The 14,162-nt window shown below is 62.1% G+C and overlaps 2 protein-coding genes across 8 annotated transcripts in view; one reads left to right on the forward strand and one right to left on the reverse strand.

Annotated features, from left to right (window-relative positions):
• The window catches only part of GPS1 (G protein pathway suppressor 1), a 5,580-nt gene extending 563 nt beyond the window's left edge, over window positions 1-5,017 (forward strand). Inside the window, exons 1-14 of one of the 6 annotated variants that reach the window (XM_077755745.1) lie at window positions 24-238; window positions 653-745; window positions 1,309-1,490; window positions 1,989-2,153; window positions 2,243-2,378; window positions 2,486-2,563; window positions 2,724-2,784; window positions 3,217-3,302; window positions 3,535-3,629; window positions 3,794-3,899; window positions 3,980-4,060; window positions 4,145-4,282; window positions 4,368-4,502; window positions 4,595-5,017. In XM_077755745.1, coding sequence (XP_077611871.1) covers window positions 86-238; window positions 653-745; window positions 1,309-1,490; window positions 1,989-2,153; window positions 2,243-2,378; window positions 2,486-2,563; window positions 2,724-2,784; window positions 3,217-3,302; window positions 3,535-3,629; window positions 3,794-3,899; window positions 3,980-4,060; window positions 4,145-4,282; window positions 4,368-4,502; window positions 4,595-4,669 — 1,584 coding nt within the window. In that variant the 5' untranslated portion in view covers window positions 24-85 and the 3' untranslated portion in view covers window positions 4,670-5,017. Of the gene's footprint in view, window positions 1-6; window positions 239-652; window positions 746-1,308; window positions 1,491-1,988; window positions 2,154-2,242; window positions 2,379-2,485; window positions 2,564-2,723; window positions 2,785-3,216; window positions 3,303-3,534; window positions 3,630-3,793; window positions 3,900-3,979; window positions 4,061-4,144; window positions 4,283-4,367 lie in introns of those variants that run through there. The other 5 variants (XM_077755753.1, XM_077755726.1, XM_077755735.1 and 2 more) reach the window with 5 other exon arrangements.
• A 403-nt stretch (window positions 5,018-5,420) lies between these two features.
• On the reverse strand, window positions 5,421-10,077 carry DUS1L (dihydrouridine synthase 1 like). Of its 2 annotated transcripts, none has more exons than XM_077755786.1 (13): window positions 9,834-10,077; window positions 9,318-9,426; window positions 8,731-8,781; window positions 8,348-8,400; window positions 7,741-7,823; window positions 7,418-7,521; window positions 7,148-7,292; window positions 6,921-7,017; window positions 6,757-6,845; window positions 6,209-6,354; window positions 5,893-5,930; window positions 5,678-5,753; window positions 5,421-5,586 (listed from the first exon to the last, which is right to left on the reverse strand). In XM_077755786.1, the coding sequence occupies exons 1-13, from the start codon at window positions 10,068-10,070 to the stop codon at window positions 5,447-5,449; spliced, it is 1,368 nt and encodes a 455-aa protein (XP_077611912.1). In that variant the 5' UTR covers window positions 10,071-10,077; the 3' UTR covers window positions 5,421-5,446. The 2 variants fall into 2 exon arrangements, with proteins under 2 accessions (XP_077611912.1, XP_077611902.1); XM_077755776.1 differs by having other exon boundaries at window positions 8,348-8,460.
• Between the last annotated feature and the right edge of the window lie 4,085 nt (window positions 10,078-14,162).

The following is a 14,162-nucleotide window of genomic DNA, read 5'->3' on the forward strand; positions in this document are numbered from 1 at the left end:
CGCGGCCGGGCGCTAACGCTCTTTCTCCCTTCAGCAGCAGGCCAGCTGTGTGTCAGGGTCGGGGGGTGCAGAGAGTCAGGACAGAATGAGGGATAGCCCGGCCCCCAGCTCGGCCTCCTCGTCAGTGACAGATCTGTACTGCACCCCTCACAGCAGTAGGTCAGACCTCTTCCTGCCGGGCACGGCCGGGGACTTCAGCCTGAGCGCCAGCCTGTCGGCCTGTACGCTGCTTTATGAGGTACCNCCCTGCCGCCGCTGCAGCCCCCGCGGTCGGGGCGCTCCCGGGCGGAGGCCGCGCCCGTTTCTTCCTTAGGGCTCGGAGGAGGCAGCGTCAGGACGGCGGCTGGGAACGAGCAGGGAAGGGGGGAGGGAGCAGTGGCGCCCCGCTGTCCTCTTCCCGCGCCGGAGCTGGGCGGTTAACGTGGCCGCCGGGCGCTGCCTGGCCACCAGCCGCCAGCCTTCGCCGGGGCGGCGTTGGACACGACCTGGGAGACCGGCCGGGGGGGAGGGGCAGGGATGGCCGGCTTTCCCCGACAGGATCCCGCCGGGGAGACAGCACGGCGGGCAGAGGAGAGCTGAGGGCACAGTGAGGGCTCCTCTCCCGACGGGGGCGGTCCGGCTCAAGGTGCCAAGGTGCCCGCCCGTGTTGCAGGGGGCCGTGGAGCCCATGCAGATTGATGTGGACCCTCAGGAGGACCCGCAGAATGCACCTGATGTCAACTACGTTGTGGAGAACCCCACCCTGGTATGGAGTCTGGGGGCGCTTCCGGGGTGGGCAGGAGGGGACTGACCCCCCACGGGAGGCCCTGCCCGGGCTCCCCACTCTGGCCGTATTTTCCGCTCACCCAGGAGCCTTTGGGCTGTTCCGCTCCCCACTTAAAAAGGGTGGTGTCCCGCTGGAGACCATGCACCCCACTTCTCTCCCACATGGGCAAGCCCACGGCCCAGGCTGCAGTGCACCTTGCCTCACACTGAGGACAGGTCTTCCTGGGGCCCGACCCACAGAGCACTGCTCCTTTCCTCCCCAGCTCGGGGACTGGCAGGAGCGAGGGGTGCTCTTCTGGCAGGAGCGAGGGGTGCTCTTCTGGCTCTGGCCGTGCACCCCCTCCGTGCCCCGGGGCAGAGCTCTACCCCACGTGGCCTTTTCTAGAACTGGCTAGTGGTCTGTCTGAGGCCCACATATGCGTGAGGCCTCTCGGAAACAGGAGGAGGGTCCGCATTCGGGTTCTGCCCCTGCTTTTCCTGCCGGGGCTTGGCCTCTGGGTTCCACCTCTCACAACCTCCCTCCACTCCGCACACCCGCCCCAGGATCTGGAGCAGTACGCGGCCAGCTACAGCGGGCTTATGCGCATCGAACGGCTGCAGTTCATTGCTGATCACTGCCCCCCGCTGCGGGCAGAGGCCCTGAAGATGGCCCTGTCCTTTGTGCAGAGGACCTTCAACGTGGACATGTATGAGGAGATCCACCGGAAGCTCTCGGAGGCCACCAGGTGAGGGCAGGGCGGGGGCCGGGCCCCGGGGGCCACAGTGGGAGCTGGCGCTGGGGCCTGGGAGGGCAGGGTGGCGGCGGGCACCAGATGTCCTCCTCGGGAGCAGCCCAGGCAGGGGGCCCTTTCTGTGCCCCTGGGAAGTGACATCACCCCTATGAGGACACTTTAGGAGGAGCACTGCCTCACCACGGCCGCCTGGCCGTCCTTGTTGAAAAGCCAGGCAGGGTGGTAAATGGCCAAATGGGCTAGGTCCTCACTCTCCCTGCTGTGTGGCCGTCACTGTGTTGTCCTGGTCTATTCTGTGTGCATGTGACACGCAGTTATTCTGACGTCAAGCTTGAGATGACAGTTTACTTCTCTGGTCTCGGCGTGGCTGCATGACTCTCTTCCCATTGGGCGTCCCCACCAGGCTGTGGGGACGCCCCCTTAGCGGCTGGGCCAGAGCTTGGGGGAGGCCCGCGCACGCGCATTGGGCCCTGATGGCCAGGTCCCCCGCAGGGAGCTGCAGAGTGCGCCTGACAGCGCCCCCGACAGTGGTGCGGAACCACCGCCCCTCGACACGGCCTGGGTGGAGGCCACACGGAAGAAGGCCCTGCTGAAGCTGGAGAAGCTGGACACGGACCTCAAGAACTACAAGGGCAACTCCATCAAGGAGAGTATCAGGTGCCGCTCGGGGCGGGGGCGGGGGCAGGCTGGGCAGGCAGCTGGGCTGCGTGGGCCTGGGCCCAGCGCGCTCATGTCTGGGCCCACAGGCGCGGCCACGACGACCTGGGTGACCACTATCTTGACTGTGGGGACCTCAGCAATGCCCTCAAGTGTTACTCCCGGGCCCGGGACTACTGCACCAGCGCCAAGCACGTCATCAACATGTGCCTCAACGTCATCAAGGTGCGCCCTGCTGCGGTTGGGTGGGCGCGGGGAGAGGCCGCAGGGCGCATCGCGCCTCAACCGGCAGGGGGCGCCCCCGGGCTGAGTCCACCCCTCCCGCCCACCAGGTCAGCGTCTACTTGCAGAACTGGTCTCACGTGCTGAGCTACGTCAGCAAGGCCGAGTCCACTCCTGAGATCGCCGAGGTAACGCTGACTCCGCCCCCGACCTGCCCCGGGACCCCTGACTCCCGCAGGCCTCCTCGTCCGCAGTCTGCCCTTGCCCCTCTGAGGCCGGACAGGGCCCGGGAAAGGACAAGAGCGTGGGGGGCTTTGGTGGCTCATGGTGTTCGACTTTCCCCTGCAGCAGCGTGGAGAGCGGGACAGCCAGACCCAGGCTATCCTCACCAAGCTCAAGTGTGCCGCAGGTGAGCTCTGGGGCGGAAGGACACCACCGCTGACCTCAGCGCTGTGGGTGGCCAGTGCCTGCCGAGTGTTGAGTCTCACAACCTGGGTCAGGGTCCTCGGGCACCTATGGCGCCAGGTGATGCCTGCCTCGCCCAGGCTCTGCTAGGGTGCGGCAGGTGGGCAGAGGCCCAGGCGTCGCTCTCAGCTGCTCTCGCTGCTGGTCCCCTGCTCAGCCCCGGAGGCCTTTGCAGGAGTGACCACACCTGTGCACAGCTTCCCCGGGCCCTTGAGTGAGGGGAGTGCCGAGTTGGCACCGTGTCCCGGACAGAGGAGCGCCTGGGGTTGGGGAGGCTGGGGCCCGTTTGCTGATGGCCCTGTGAGGCTCTGGCAGCTCCCCTGGGGCACCAGGCTTCATTCTCCCTCCCTACGCCGCCCCCCCCGCCCTCCCCCAGGCCTGGCCGAGTTGGCTGCTCGAAAGTACAAGCAGGCAGCCAAGTGCTTTTTGCTGGCTTCGTTCGACCACTGTGATTTCCCTGAGGTGAGGAGTGCGAGGGTCTCGGGAGGAGCCCTTGCTGGGACTTGGGAATCAGGGTGAGGGCTTGTGGGTTGGGTTCTTTCCCCCGGGGTATCCCCCAGCGGAGGCCTGGGTAGTTTTTCGGGGAGGGGCAGGGCAGGGGTGACCTAGTCTCGCCTCTGGGCCTCCCCCCACTCGAATTCTGCCCTGACCGTCAGTGACCAGTTGGGTCTGGATGCCCTTTCTTGCCCTTCAGCTGCTTTCCCCCAGCAACGTGGCCGTTTATGGCGGCCTGTGTGCCCTGGCCACCTTTGACCGCCAGGAGCTGCAGCGCAATGTTATTTCCAGCAGGTGCGTGCGGGGTGGGTGCTGGTCCCGCAGCCAGTCCCTCTTGGGGGCCCAGCCCTTCCCAGGAGCCTGAGGCCGGCGCTCTCAGGGCCTGAGGGCTCCCCCTCCCCCGGCCTGCGGGGCGGGTGGGCAGGTGCGGGGCCGGCTCTGAGGGTCTGCACCTGCAGCTCTTTCAAGTTATTCTTGGAGCTGGAGCCCCAGGTTCGGGACATCATCTTTAAATTCTACGAGTCCAAGTATGCCTCGTGCCTAAAGATGCTGGATGAGATGAAGGTGAGGGACCTGCCAGGTGTGGAGGGCGGGCAAGGCCGAAGGCCTGGGGCAGCTGGTGGCTGACCAGGTCTCTTCACCAGGACAACCTGCTCTTGGACATGTACCTGGCTCCCCACGTCAGGACCCTCTACACTCAGATCCGCAACCGTGCCCTCATCCAGGTAGATGTGAGGGGACAGAGCGGAGGTGGGGTGCCTGGCCCGGGTCTGGGGCCGCAGGAGGCTGACACGCCCTCTGCCCCGCAGTACTTCAGCCCCTACGTGTCGGCTGACATGCACAAGATGGCCGCAGCCTTCAACACCACAGTGGCGGCCCTGGAGGACGAGCTGACGCAGCTCATCCTGGAGGGGCTCATCAACGCCCGCATCGACTCCCACAGCAAGGTGGCCGTGCTCGGGCCAAGGCCGTGGGTGCAGGGAGGGAACCCCTGAGCCCCAAGGGACCCCGCTGAGCCCCGTGCCTCCACAGATCCTGTACGCCAGGGATGTGGATCAGCGCAGCACCACGTTTGAGAAGTCCCTGCTGATGGGGAAGGAGTTCCAGCGGCGTGCCAAAGCCATGATCCTGCGGGCGGCGGTGCTGCGTAACCAGATTCACGTCAAGGTGAGGTCGGGGCAGCCCGGGCCTGCGGGGGTGGGGAGGGGGGGGAGCGCAAGTGCGGCTGCGGAGCTGAGCAGCCGTTGTCTCTGCCCCAGTCCCCTTCCCCAGAGGGGAGCCAAGGCGAGCTGACGCCGGCCAACAGCCAGTCCCGGATGAGCACCAACATGTGAGGGCCCCCGCGGCCCCCAGGACGGTGTGCGTGCCTGCCGCCTCCCTCCTCCCCGGACTCGGACACGTGGGCCTCCTGGCGCTCTTTCGACACTTTTGAAGGTGCCACCTGTGACCCCTCCCCCCCCACCGTTCCCCCCACCCGCTGGGGCTTCCACATCCAGCCTCTGTGCTCCCTCCACGCTGCTGTGCCCTGTGCTGGGGGCCCTGGCCACACGGACTGCTGGTCCAGGCCCTTCCGGGAAGACCCACAGGACTCCCCTCTGCGGGCCCAGAGCCCCTCCCGGCAGCACGGCCTCCCTGCCCCTGCGGATGGTCCCCTCCGGCCATTAAAGGACAGCCTGAGAACACCCCTGGGTGCCGTTCCTTCCTGCCTAGACGGCTCTTAAGGCTCCTCCAGGCACAGACCTTGCTTCCCTGGGCTCCGTCCCTCAGCCAGGCAGCGTGGCGGGGAGGGGGCGAGGTTTCCCACACCGGAAGGTTCCTCGTTCCACCGGCTTCCCCCATCCCCACACACGCTCTCCGCACACATCTGAAACGATTTATTGTTCACTGCTGAACACACACGTTGCTAGGAGGGGGCAGGTCCGGCCTGGGAGCCTGCTCCCTGGTGCAGCATTTCCGGGCTCCCAGCGCAGGTGAGGGCAAGACCAGCTCATCCTTCCGTGTCGAGTAGCGGGAGATTCCCTGAGTAAAGGCGATTCCTCCAGCGGGGCGTGATGAGGCTGCAGCAGCAGCCCTGGGACCGGNGGCGCTGTGCCTGGGGCTCTGGCCGCCCTTCAGGCCAGGGCGCTGCCCACCACCTCGGGAAAGCTGCCTGGGTCCCCCGACCCTGTTGGCTGAGGCTCCTGCAGCCGGGACTGGGCTCCCTTCCAGGCCAGAGACTTCTCCAATTTGGTTTTAAAAAGCAATCCGTGACCTGGCAGAGGAGCAGGAAGAAGTGGGGCTCAGGAGGCCAAAGGCTGCACTGTCCCCAGAGGGGACACGCGGACAGCAGCAGGTGCCCCTACCTGGGCAATCCGCGGCCTCTCTGAAAGCTCGCTTCTTGCAGCAGCCCCGGCACAGGTTGAACACACATCTGTTGCCCTGGACGCAGGAGAGCGGGTGAGCCTGGGGCAGGGGGGCCGCTCCCGCAGGGACCCTGTGAGGCGGTGTCAGCAGGGGACCACCCTGCCCGCTACCTGCCGAGGCCGCGCTCTGCCCCGGGCAGCAGGGCCAGACTCACCTTTGGGTTTCCACACTGGTCACACTTCGCGTATTTTGCTGAGAAAGGAACAAAAACCTGTTGGCTCGGCAGGCGAACCCATCCCCCAGCTGCCGCTTCCTCCCCGGAGTCCCGGTGGGGGTTCCTGCCCCCTGGGGCCGGCCAGGCAGCGTGAGGGGGGCAGGATGCAGTGGGCCCCGGGGCTGCTGGCAACCTGCGGCCCACCGGCCCAAGGACCTCCCCCCCACTCCTCTGCGCGCTCGCCACTAGGCGGGCCTTCTCCGGAAGGCGGCCCCTCCACGGCTCTCCTCCGGCCCGGGCAGCGGGAACGGCTCACGCTTCAGCGACGGGTCGAAGGTCTTGTGGGGGTTCCTCAGCTGCTTCTTCTGCTTGTTCTTGGACAGGACGTCTGTGCCCCCTTCCTCCTCCTCCAGGGCCCGCTTGCTGCGGGCTCCCCCGTTCTCCCTGCTCCCTTCCCTGGGCCTGAAAGGGAAGGGTGGTGGGCAGAGCCGGGGGCACTTGCGAGAGACGACGTGCCCACAACCCTCTGGGGGCCCCAGCAGCTTGGCTCTTGTGCCGCCGCGGCTGGGCCTGGGGGGCCACAGATGGCAGCCAAGCTCACCTGCAAGACCCCAGGGGAAGCGCAGGGGTGTCAACCTGCTGGCCCCAGGACAGACACACCCAGGATTGGAAACAGGAGAGAATCCCCTTGTGGAGAAAAAACGTAAAACCGCAGCACCCGCCGATAGAAAAGCAGCAAGCATGACACCAAGAGATGGGACTGAGCCGCCAGCACCCTCCGCTGAGGCCGCGAAAGGCAGGCCGGGGTCCCGCAGCCCTGTCCTGTGCCCCCCACCTCTGCCCCTGTGCTGCCGTGCAGCTCACCCTGGCCGGAAATAGGGCTGGCAGATCCAGTGGAAGAAAGGCAGGCCGCCCGCTGGCTTCTCTCCCTCCTTCTGCCTGGACATATCCTCCTGCAAAGCCCAGAGGGCCCTTCGTCACGGAGCCCCGGCCCCCCCCCCGGCGGCCCTGCCAGCCCCAGCACCTGCCTGGCAGCGCAGCTTCAGCTCCTGGCTCACGGCCGCGATGCCCTCCAGGGTCTTCACCTTGGCGAGTTCCTCCCGAAGCTGCTGGTGCACCTGCAGCCTAAGGCAGGGGCTCCGTCACACGCGGCTAACACCCCCCCACCCCCGTCCAGACAGCCCACCCCCTTGGGACCCCCAACACCCCAGGTGGGGTCCAGAGCTGGCGGGGTGTGCCTCGAGAGCGTACTCACGTGTGGTGCCACAGCTTGAAGAGGTGGGCCCGGACGTAGGACAGGGGGCAGGGGTGCTGCCGCACGATGTCCAGATATTCCTCGGCCAGCTCCCACACGGCAGGGCTGCGGCCCTCAAACAGGGCAGGGTTGTGCAGGTTGCCCTCTGTGGGTGGGGTCGTGGGCTTGAGGCTGCAGGCACTCCCGTGCCCAGAGGGCCGCCCCCTCCCATGCTGAGGTCAGCCTGTGAGCAAGGCCAGCGGGGGGGTCCCCACAGGGTCACGACCTCACCTGCGCTCATGACCCCCTGCACTCCCGTGTCCTGGATGCAACGCTCCACGTCCTGCAGGCACTGGATGTTCCCGTTGGCAAACACAGGGATGGTTACTGCCTTCCTGTCGGGGGCAGGGGGCGCATGCTCAGAAGAACCCGGTTCCCTCACTTTCAGGGGCCGCGCCCCAGCCAGGACATGCTCCTCTTCCTGCTACAAGGCTCCCTACTGGCCCTGGTCACCTCCCCCATTACCCCCCACTGGTGGCGGCCGAACGGCTGGGCACCTGGTCTCGGGGCCAGGCTGCATCCCCACCCCAGGTCTGCCCTCTGTGTCCACTCACCGCACAGCCTTGATATGCTCCCAGGACGCGGTGCCTGACAACGGCCCCTTCTGCTCCTTGGTGCGCCCGTGCACGGTCAGCAGCTGGGACACAGCAGCGCCCAGGCTCTATCCCACTTGTGGCCGCAGACCCCAAGCCGGCCCCAGGGGAACCCCCTCGCTTTGGCATCTGCTTCCCACGCAGAGCGGAGCAAAGGCAGCCTTGCATCCGGTTCGCGCACTGTCTCCGTCCCCCGGGTCGAGGCTGGCAGGTCGCTCCCCCTCCCCCCCCATGTCTCCCACGGACCCACCCAGGAGGTGGAGCCGAGAGGCACAGCCTTGTTTGAGGAGGGCCAGTCTTGGAAGTGACAGCACCCTCGAGCCCAGCTCCAAACGCCTGAGGGAGGGCCAGGCGGGCAACCACCTGACCTCAAGGCTGCTGGCAGGTACAGAGAAGTGAGCTGGGGCTTGTCCACCTTCTACCCTCCTCAGGTCCCACCTGACGGTTGCCAGGATTCCAGTTCACCCCCCAGAGTTTGCTCAAGGGGGCTCCTGGGGTCCAGGCCCCTCCACACCTGGCTCCAGGTGCAGAGGACACGGGGCCGGGGAGTGGTGCTCGGCCCCCTCACCTGACAGCCGGCCTTCTCCAGCATCTGAGCGTACTTCACGGTCTTGTCAATCTCTGGGAAGACACGGATTTTGCAAGTGACGGGGACAGAGAGTTTCTCATGTGCCAGCAGAACTGGGAAAAAGAAGTCGGTTTCTGAGAAGCGTGGTGTTCACCCGCACGCAGGCTGCGGGGAGCTGAGACCTGCCGCCTCTGTCCACCAGGGCACTGGAGGGGCGGGGACCCCTCCCCCTCTCCCTCTGGCACCTACGGGTCTGGCTCGACTTAGGGCTCGTCCTGCAGCAGCGAGCGCACCAGGACGGCGACTTGCCAGCCAAGGTCTCAGAGCTGCTTCGCCAACCCTGCCCCAGCCTGACGCCCCGCCTACACCCGCAGCCAACTCACTCATTCTCTGGAGTAGGTCCCACTCCTCCTGCAAGAAAGCCCCGTAGTGACCTGCACGAGATAGGCATGGCCCTTGGCGCCTCTCCTCCCCCCGCCCCCCCCCCACGGCCACACAGGGCACAAGCACCACCACCTTCCCCCCCAGCCATCTGAGGGGGCGGCAACAATCACGGGGACGAACAGTTTCTCAGCATCACACTTGGGGGCTGCTGCCCAGGATCTCCCCTCCCCCAGCTTCTGACCAGCCAGCAACCCCTTGGGCTCAGTGAAGAAAGCGTGAGCCCCACGCCGGGCAGCCAGTGTAACCTTTCAGCGACGCACGTTTACCCAGATGGCGCCCAGTGACCCCCCCGGGGGACTAAGGGAAGGGATTATCCCGGGAGCCAGCAGAGCCCCGTCCCTCCAGCGCTGGAGAAGAGCCGCCTCCAGAGGGAGGAGCAAACAAAAGGCTGGGACGCCACCTGAGCTGCCCCCGCTGTGGGAGCAGGGTCAGCCACACCCTGGCCTCCATCCGGGCACCCTGTGGCACCGAGCCTCACCCCAGCCGAATGCGGGCGCTCAACACAGGGACCCAGAACAGAACTCACCTCGCTTGGCTATCATCTGCGGGCACCCCAGGTTCAGGTCGATGGCATCACAGTAATCCTGGGCCAGGAGAGCCGCCTGGACAAACACTTCTGGGTCATTGGCACAGAACTGGAAAACAAGGAAGTTGCCTCGAACCTGAACCAGGCCCCACGGGGGTCCACACCTGACTCAGTGGAGACAGCGTCCCAGGGTTGCCTGCAGGACGTCATCCCGTCCTGAAAGTTTACATATGGTGCGTCCGCAGGCCACGGGAGGGGGAACACAGAACCACGTAATTTGTCTCAACTGTAACAAGGCTGGGATCACGGACTCTGGACACAGAGCAGGGCACTGTTCCCAAAGACCTGACAGCGTGCGGTGACAGGGCCGGTGGTGCGGTGTCGGGGGCTTGAGTCTTCCAGGGCGCCCAAGGGGTCTCTAACAAACCCGGTGGGGTGGACCGCGGACACCCGCAGCAGGTGCCCTTGGAAGCCCCGCCCTCCTCTCGGATCGGGAGGTCCCGCCCTCCGGCCCACCTGCACGATGAGGGGCCGGTCCTCGGGGCACACTTCGCAGTACAGGTTGTCCTTCCGGTAGTTGGCGTCGCGCACGAAGACCTGGGCGTGCAGCATGGGCGTGTAGCAGAGCTGGGCCCCGTGCCGGCGGCTCAGCAGCCTCCAGGCCAGCTCGCTCTGGTCCACCATGGGCGCCACGACATGGCGAGCGCCCCCCAGGGTGCGGCTCCAGAACTCGAAGCCCTGCAGCTTCGGCATCGTCCGCACACTGAAAAGGGACACGGGCGGCTCAGCCGCGGGCGGCGGGGCGCCACTCCCGGGGGCGGCCCTGACCTCGCCGAGGCCGCTTCGGCGCAGCCCGATGGCCACGCACTTGGAGCCCCGCGCTGAGGCCCGTCCCGCCCGCCCCCCTCCTCACAAAGGCGGCTCCTGCTCCGCGGGAAAGCGCGGGAAGGCTCCTTCTCCGGCCTGGCTCTGCCTNACCTACCTGCGAGCCTCCCCGGGGCCGGGCCTGCCTCCTGGCGGCCCCGGGAAGCCGGCGGCCCTTTCCTGAAGGAACCCTGTGGCCTCACGCTTCCCTGCTCAGCGGGGAACCCGAACCTGCCGGTGCGGCGCGAGCTCGCGCCCCGGCTCCCCGCCGTGCACGTGCGCACAGACCCGCCGTTCCGCCCGCAAGTGTCTCCGCATCCGACGGCCAAGGGGGAAAGAAGAATCGTAACAAACGTGAAAACTGAGTTAACACACCTGAGAATAGTAACACCAAATATGCACCCCGTGTCGGCCGTGGGAGGCCGTGGTCCCGCTGGAGCGAGCGCTCGAAGGCACCTGGCCTGACGAGATGTGCTGTGTGACAGACACGCCAGGTTTGGGGCGCCCGGGGGCTCAGTCGCGCAGCGTCCGACTTCGGCTCCGGTCACGATCTCACGGTTCCTGGGTTCGAGCCCCGCGTCGGGCTCTGTGCTGACTGCCGGCTCGGAGCCTGGAGCCTGTTTCAGAGTCTGTGTCTCCCTCTCTCTCTGACCCTCCCCTGCTCACGCTGTCTCTCTCTCTCAGAAATAAATTTAAAAACATTAAAAACAAACAAATAAATACCCAGTATTCAATAAGGTGTTGTAAGACATTCGAAGACCCGAGAAAACTTGAGACCTGTACAGATACTGTAAATTAATAGTATGCTTCTAGGTAAGCAATGGGTCAGACAAGGAATCAAATGGGAAATTTAGAAAAGTGAATGAAAATGAAAACAAAACATATTAAAATTTATAGGATACAGCTAAAGCAATTCTTGGAACAAAATTTTGAGCTATTAACTTCTACATGAGAAGACAAAGATCTCAGATCAATCACCTAAACTTCCACTTTAAGGACTATTAAGAGCAAACTAAATCGAAAGCCAGGAGAATAATGGACATAATAAAAAATAGAACAAAAAAAATAAATGGAAAACAGAAGAGCAATAGTGAAAACACTGAAACCAGAAATTGGTTTCTTTTTAAAGAATCAACAAAATTGACAAACCTTTAGCTGGGCCGGTGGAGAAAAAACAGAGAAGACACAGACGGACAGAATCAGTGTGTTATCACAGAAATGAGCACGGGAAGGGAGGGCTGAGAAAACACAGAGAAGTTCGATAAAACTGACCAACTCCCAGAAATATAAGATCACTGAAACCGACCCAAAAATAAATTAGGGGCACCTGGGGGGCTCAGTCAGATAAAGCATCTGACTCTTGATCTCGGCTCGGGTCATGATCTCACGGCTTGTGAGTTGGAGCCCCGAGACAGGGTCTGTGCTGACAGCTCGGAACCTGCTTGGGATTCTCTCTCCCTCTCTCTCTCTCTCTCTCTCAAAATAATAAACTTTAAAAAATAAATAATAAATATAAAATCCAGGTAGATCTATAACAACTAAATACATTGTATTTGTAATTTAAGATCTCCCACAAAATAAAAGCCCCGGCTTCGGTGAGTTCTAGGAAATATTTAAAAATTCACACGAATCGTCTACAGACTCTTCTAAAAAAAAAAACTGAGGCGAGAGCACTACCCGACTCGTTCTGTGATGCCTGGAGTGTCCCGATGTCAAAACCAGTCAGAGGCCGGGCACTAACATCCTTCACGAGCACAGAACTGCAGGAGCACACGTAAGACATTTTGCACGCGGCGCCCTGGGTGCAAGACTTGCAGGCCGGTCAGCAGCTGCCCCACACGTTAACGGAGGTGCGCACAAGCACACGGCGCCCGCAAAGAGTCCGCCGCAATTGACAAAATCCAACACCTACTCAAGATTAAAAGAAAAAAAAAAAGCCCTTGATGAACCAGGAATAAAGGAGAAAGAGAGAGGAGCTTCCTTAACCTGATCAAAAGTATCTGCAGGGTGCCTGCGTGGCTCAGTTGGTTGGGCGTCTGACTTGGGGTCAGGTCATGATCTCCCAGTTTGTGGGTTCGAGCCCTGCGTTGGGCTCGGTGCTGACAGCTCAGAGCCTGATGCCTGCCTCACATTTTGTGTCTCCCTCTCTCTGTGACTCTCCCCTGCTCGAGTCTGTCTTTCTCTCTCTCAAAAATAAATAAGCATTAAAAATTTTTTTAAAAAGTATCTGCAAAAACTCCGACTTAGAGCAGACACAGGGGTGAAAGGCTGACGGCTTTCCCCTCGGACCAGGAACAAGGTGGGGGTGCTCTCCCCCCTCTTCCCCGAAATAGTGCTGGCAATTGTGGGGTGACAGCAAGGCAGGAAGAAGGGTGAGGGCCATACAGATGCGAACAAGAGAAAATGCCTCCTTCTGCCATGATTGTCGACATAGAAATTCCTCAGCAATCTAAAAAAAAACAACAACAAACTACAACTAAGAAATGAGTTCAGCAAGGTCAATACACAGAAGTCAATCACATTTTTTTAAGTCATCTCTATGCCCAACATGGGGCTCAAACTTAGGGCCTGAGATCAAGAGTCGCTCACTCCAGTGACTGAGCCAGCCAGGTGCCCCTCAAGCCAGCTTTATATACTAAAACAAACATAGGAAAACTAAAGTACTCTTTCTGATTTTTCCAATAAAAGTTACTTAATTATAAATCTAACACAATGTGTGCCAGGATCTGCAGGTTGATAATTACAAAATTCTAATGAAAGAAACCAAAGGCGAGGGTGGGGGTCTGGCTCAGTCAGCAGAGCATGTGACTCTTGATCTCAGGGTCATGAGTTAAAGCCCCACTGGGCATGGAGCCTGCTTAAAAATAAATTTAAAAATTGGGGCATCTGAGTGGCTCAATTGGCTGAGTGTCTGACTCTTGACTTTGGCTCAGGTCATGACCTCACGATTGGCGGGACTGAGCGCCGCATCAGGCTCTGTGCTGACAGCATGGGGCCTGCTTGGGATTCTCTCCTTCCCCCCGTCTCTGCCCCCTACCCTGCTCTCTCAGAATAAATAAATAAACTTTTTAAAAATATTTTATTTTATTTCTGAGAGAGAGAGACAGTGTGAACAGGGGAGGGGCAGAGAGAGAGGGAGACACAGAATCCAAAGCAGGCTCCAGGCTCCGAGCTGTCAGCGCAGAGCCCAACATGGGGCTGGAACCCATGAACTGTGAGATCATGACCTGAGCCGAAGTCGGACGCTTAACCGACTGAGCCCCCAGGTGCCCCTAAATAAATAAACAAACTTTTAAGGGACGAAAAAGGACATTGAAGGGGACGCTCTCTCACGGTTTGGAGAGGAACTCCAAAATGGCCTGGCACAGACCATTCCCCACTGTAGAGACGTGGCTTCTCTCTAACTTCAGGTATAGATTTAGTGTAAGAAGAATCCAGCCAGCTCCTCGCAGATGTGGACAAGCTCACTCTAAATCTGTACGGAAAAGCCACGTGCCTGGAGGAGGTACAAGGGGTCCCTGAAAGGGGAGGGGTCGCTGTGTCCCCGGTGGGCCTGGGAGTGGGGCGCCCAGGAGCGCACGCGCACAGACCCCCGATAAGCTCTGGGGACGGGGCGGAAGCGGTTCCGAGGACGAAATGGAACAATCAAACCTCCACGGGCAAAAACCGCAACCTCAGACCTTATACCAAAAATTAACTCAATAAAATGTGCAACTGTAAACCTTTTAGAAAAAACATAGGAAGGTGTCTTTGTACTTGGGGTGGGGAGAGAAACGGTCACGCGTGGCACTGACGTCGTGGCGCGTGGAAGGCGAGCCTGGTCAAGCCGGCCCGAGAAGTCGCCCCGGAGCCCGGAGAATGTGAGGCTCTGCCGACACTCGGCAAAACCAGGGAGCCGGCGAGTCACCCGGGCGGCCGGACGGAACGGAGGGGCGACGAGGTGTCCGTGACTGGGGGGCGCTCTCTCCCCGCCCCGCGCCC

Source organism: Crocuta crocuta, unplaced genomic scaffold (assembly GCF_008692635.1).
Source record: "Crocuta crocuta isolate KB4526 unplaced genomic scaffold, BGI_CrCroc_1.0 scaffold50, whole genome shotgun sequence".
In the NCBI taxonomy this organism is placed as follows: Eukaryota; Metazoa; Chordata; class Mammalia; order Carnivora; family Hyaenidae; genus Crocuta; species Crocuta crocuta.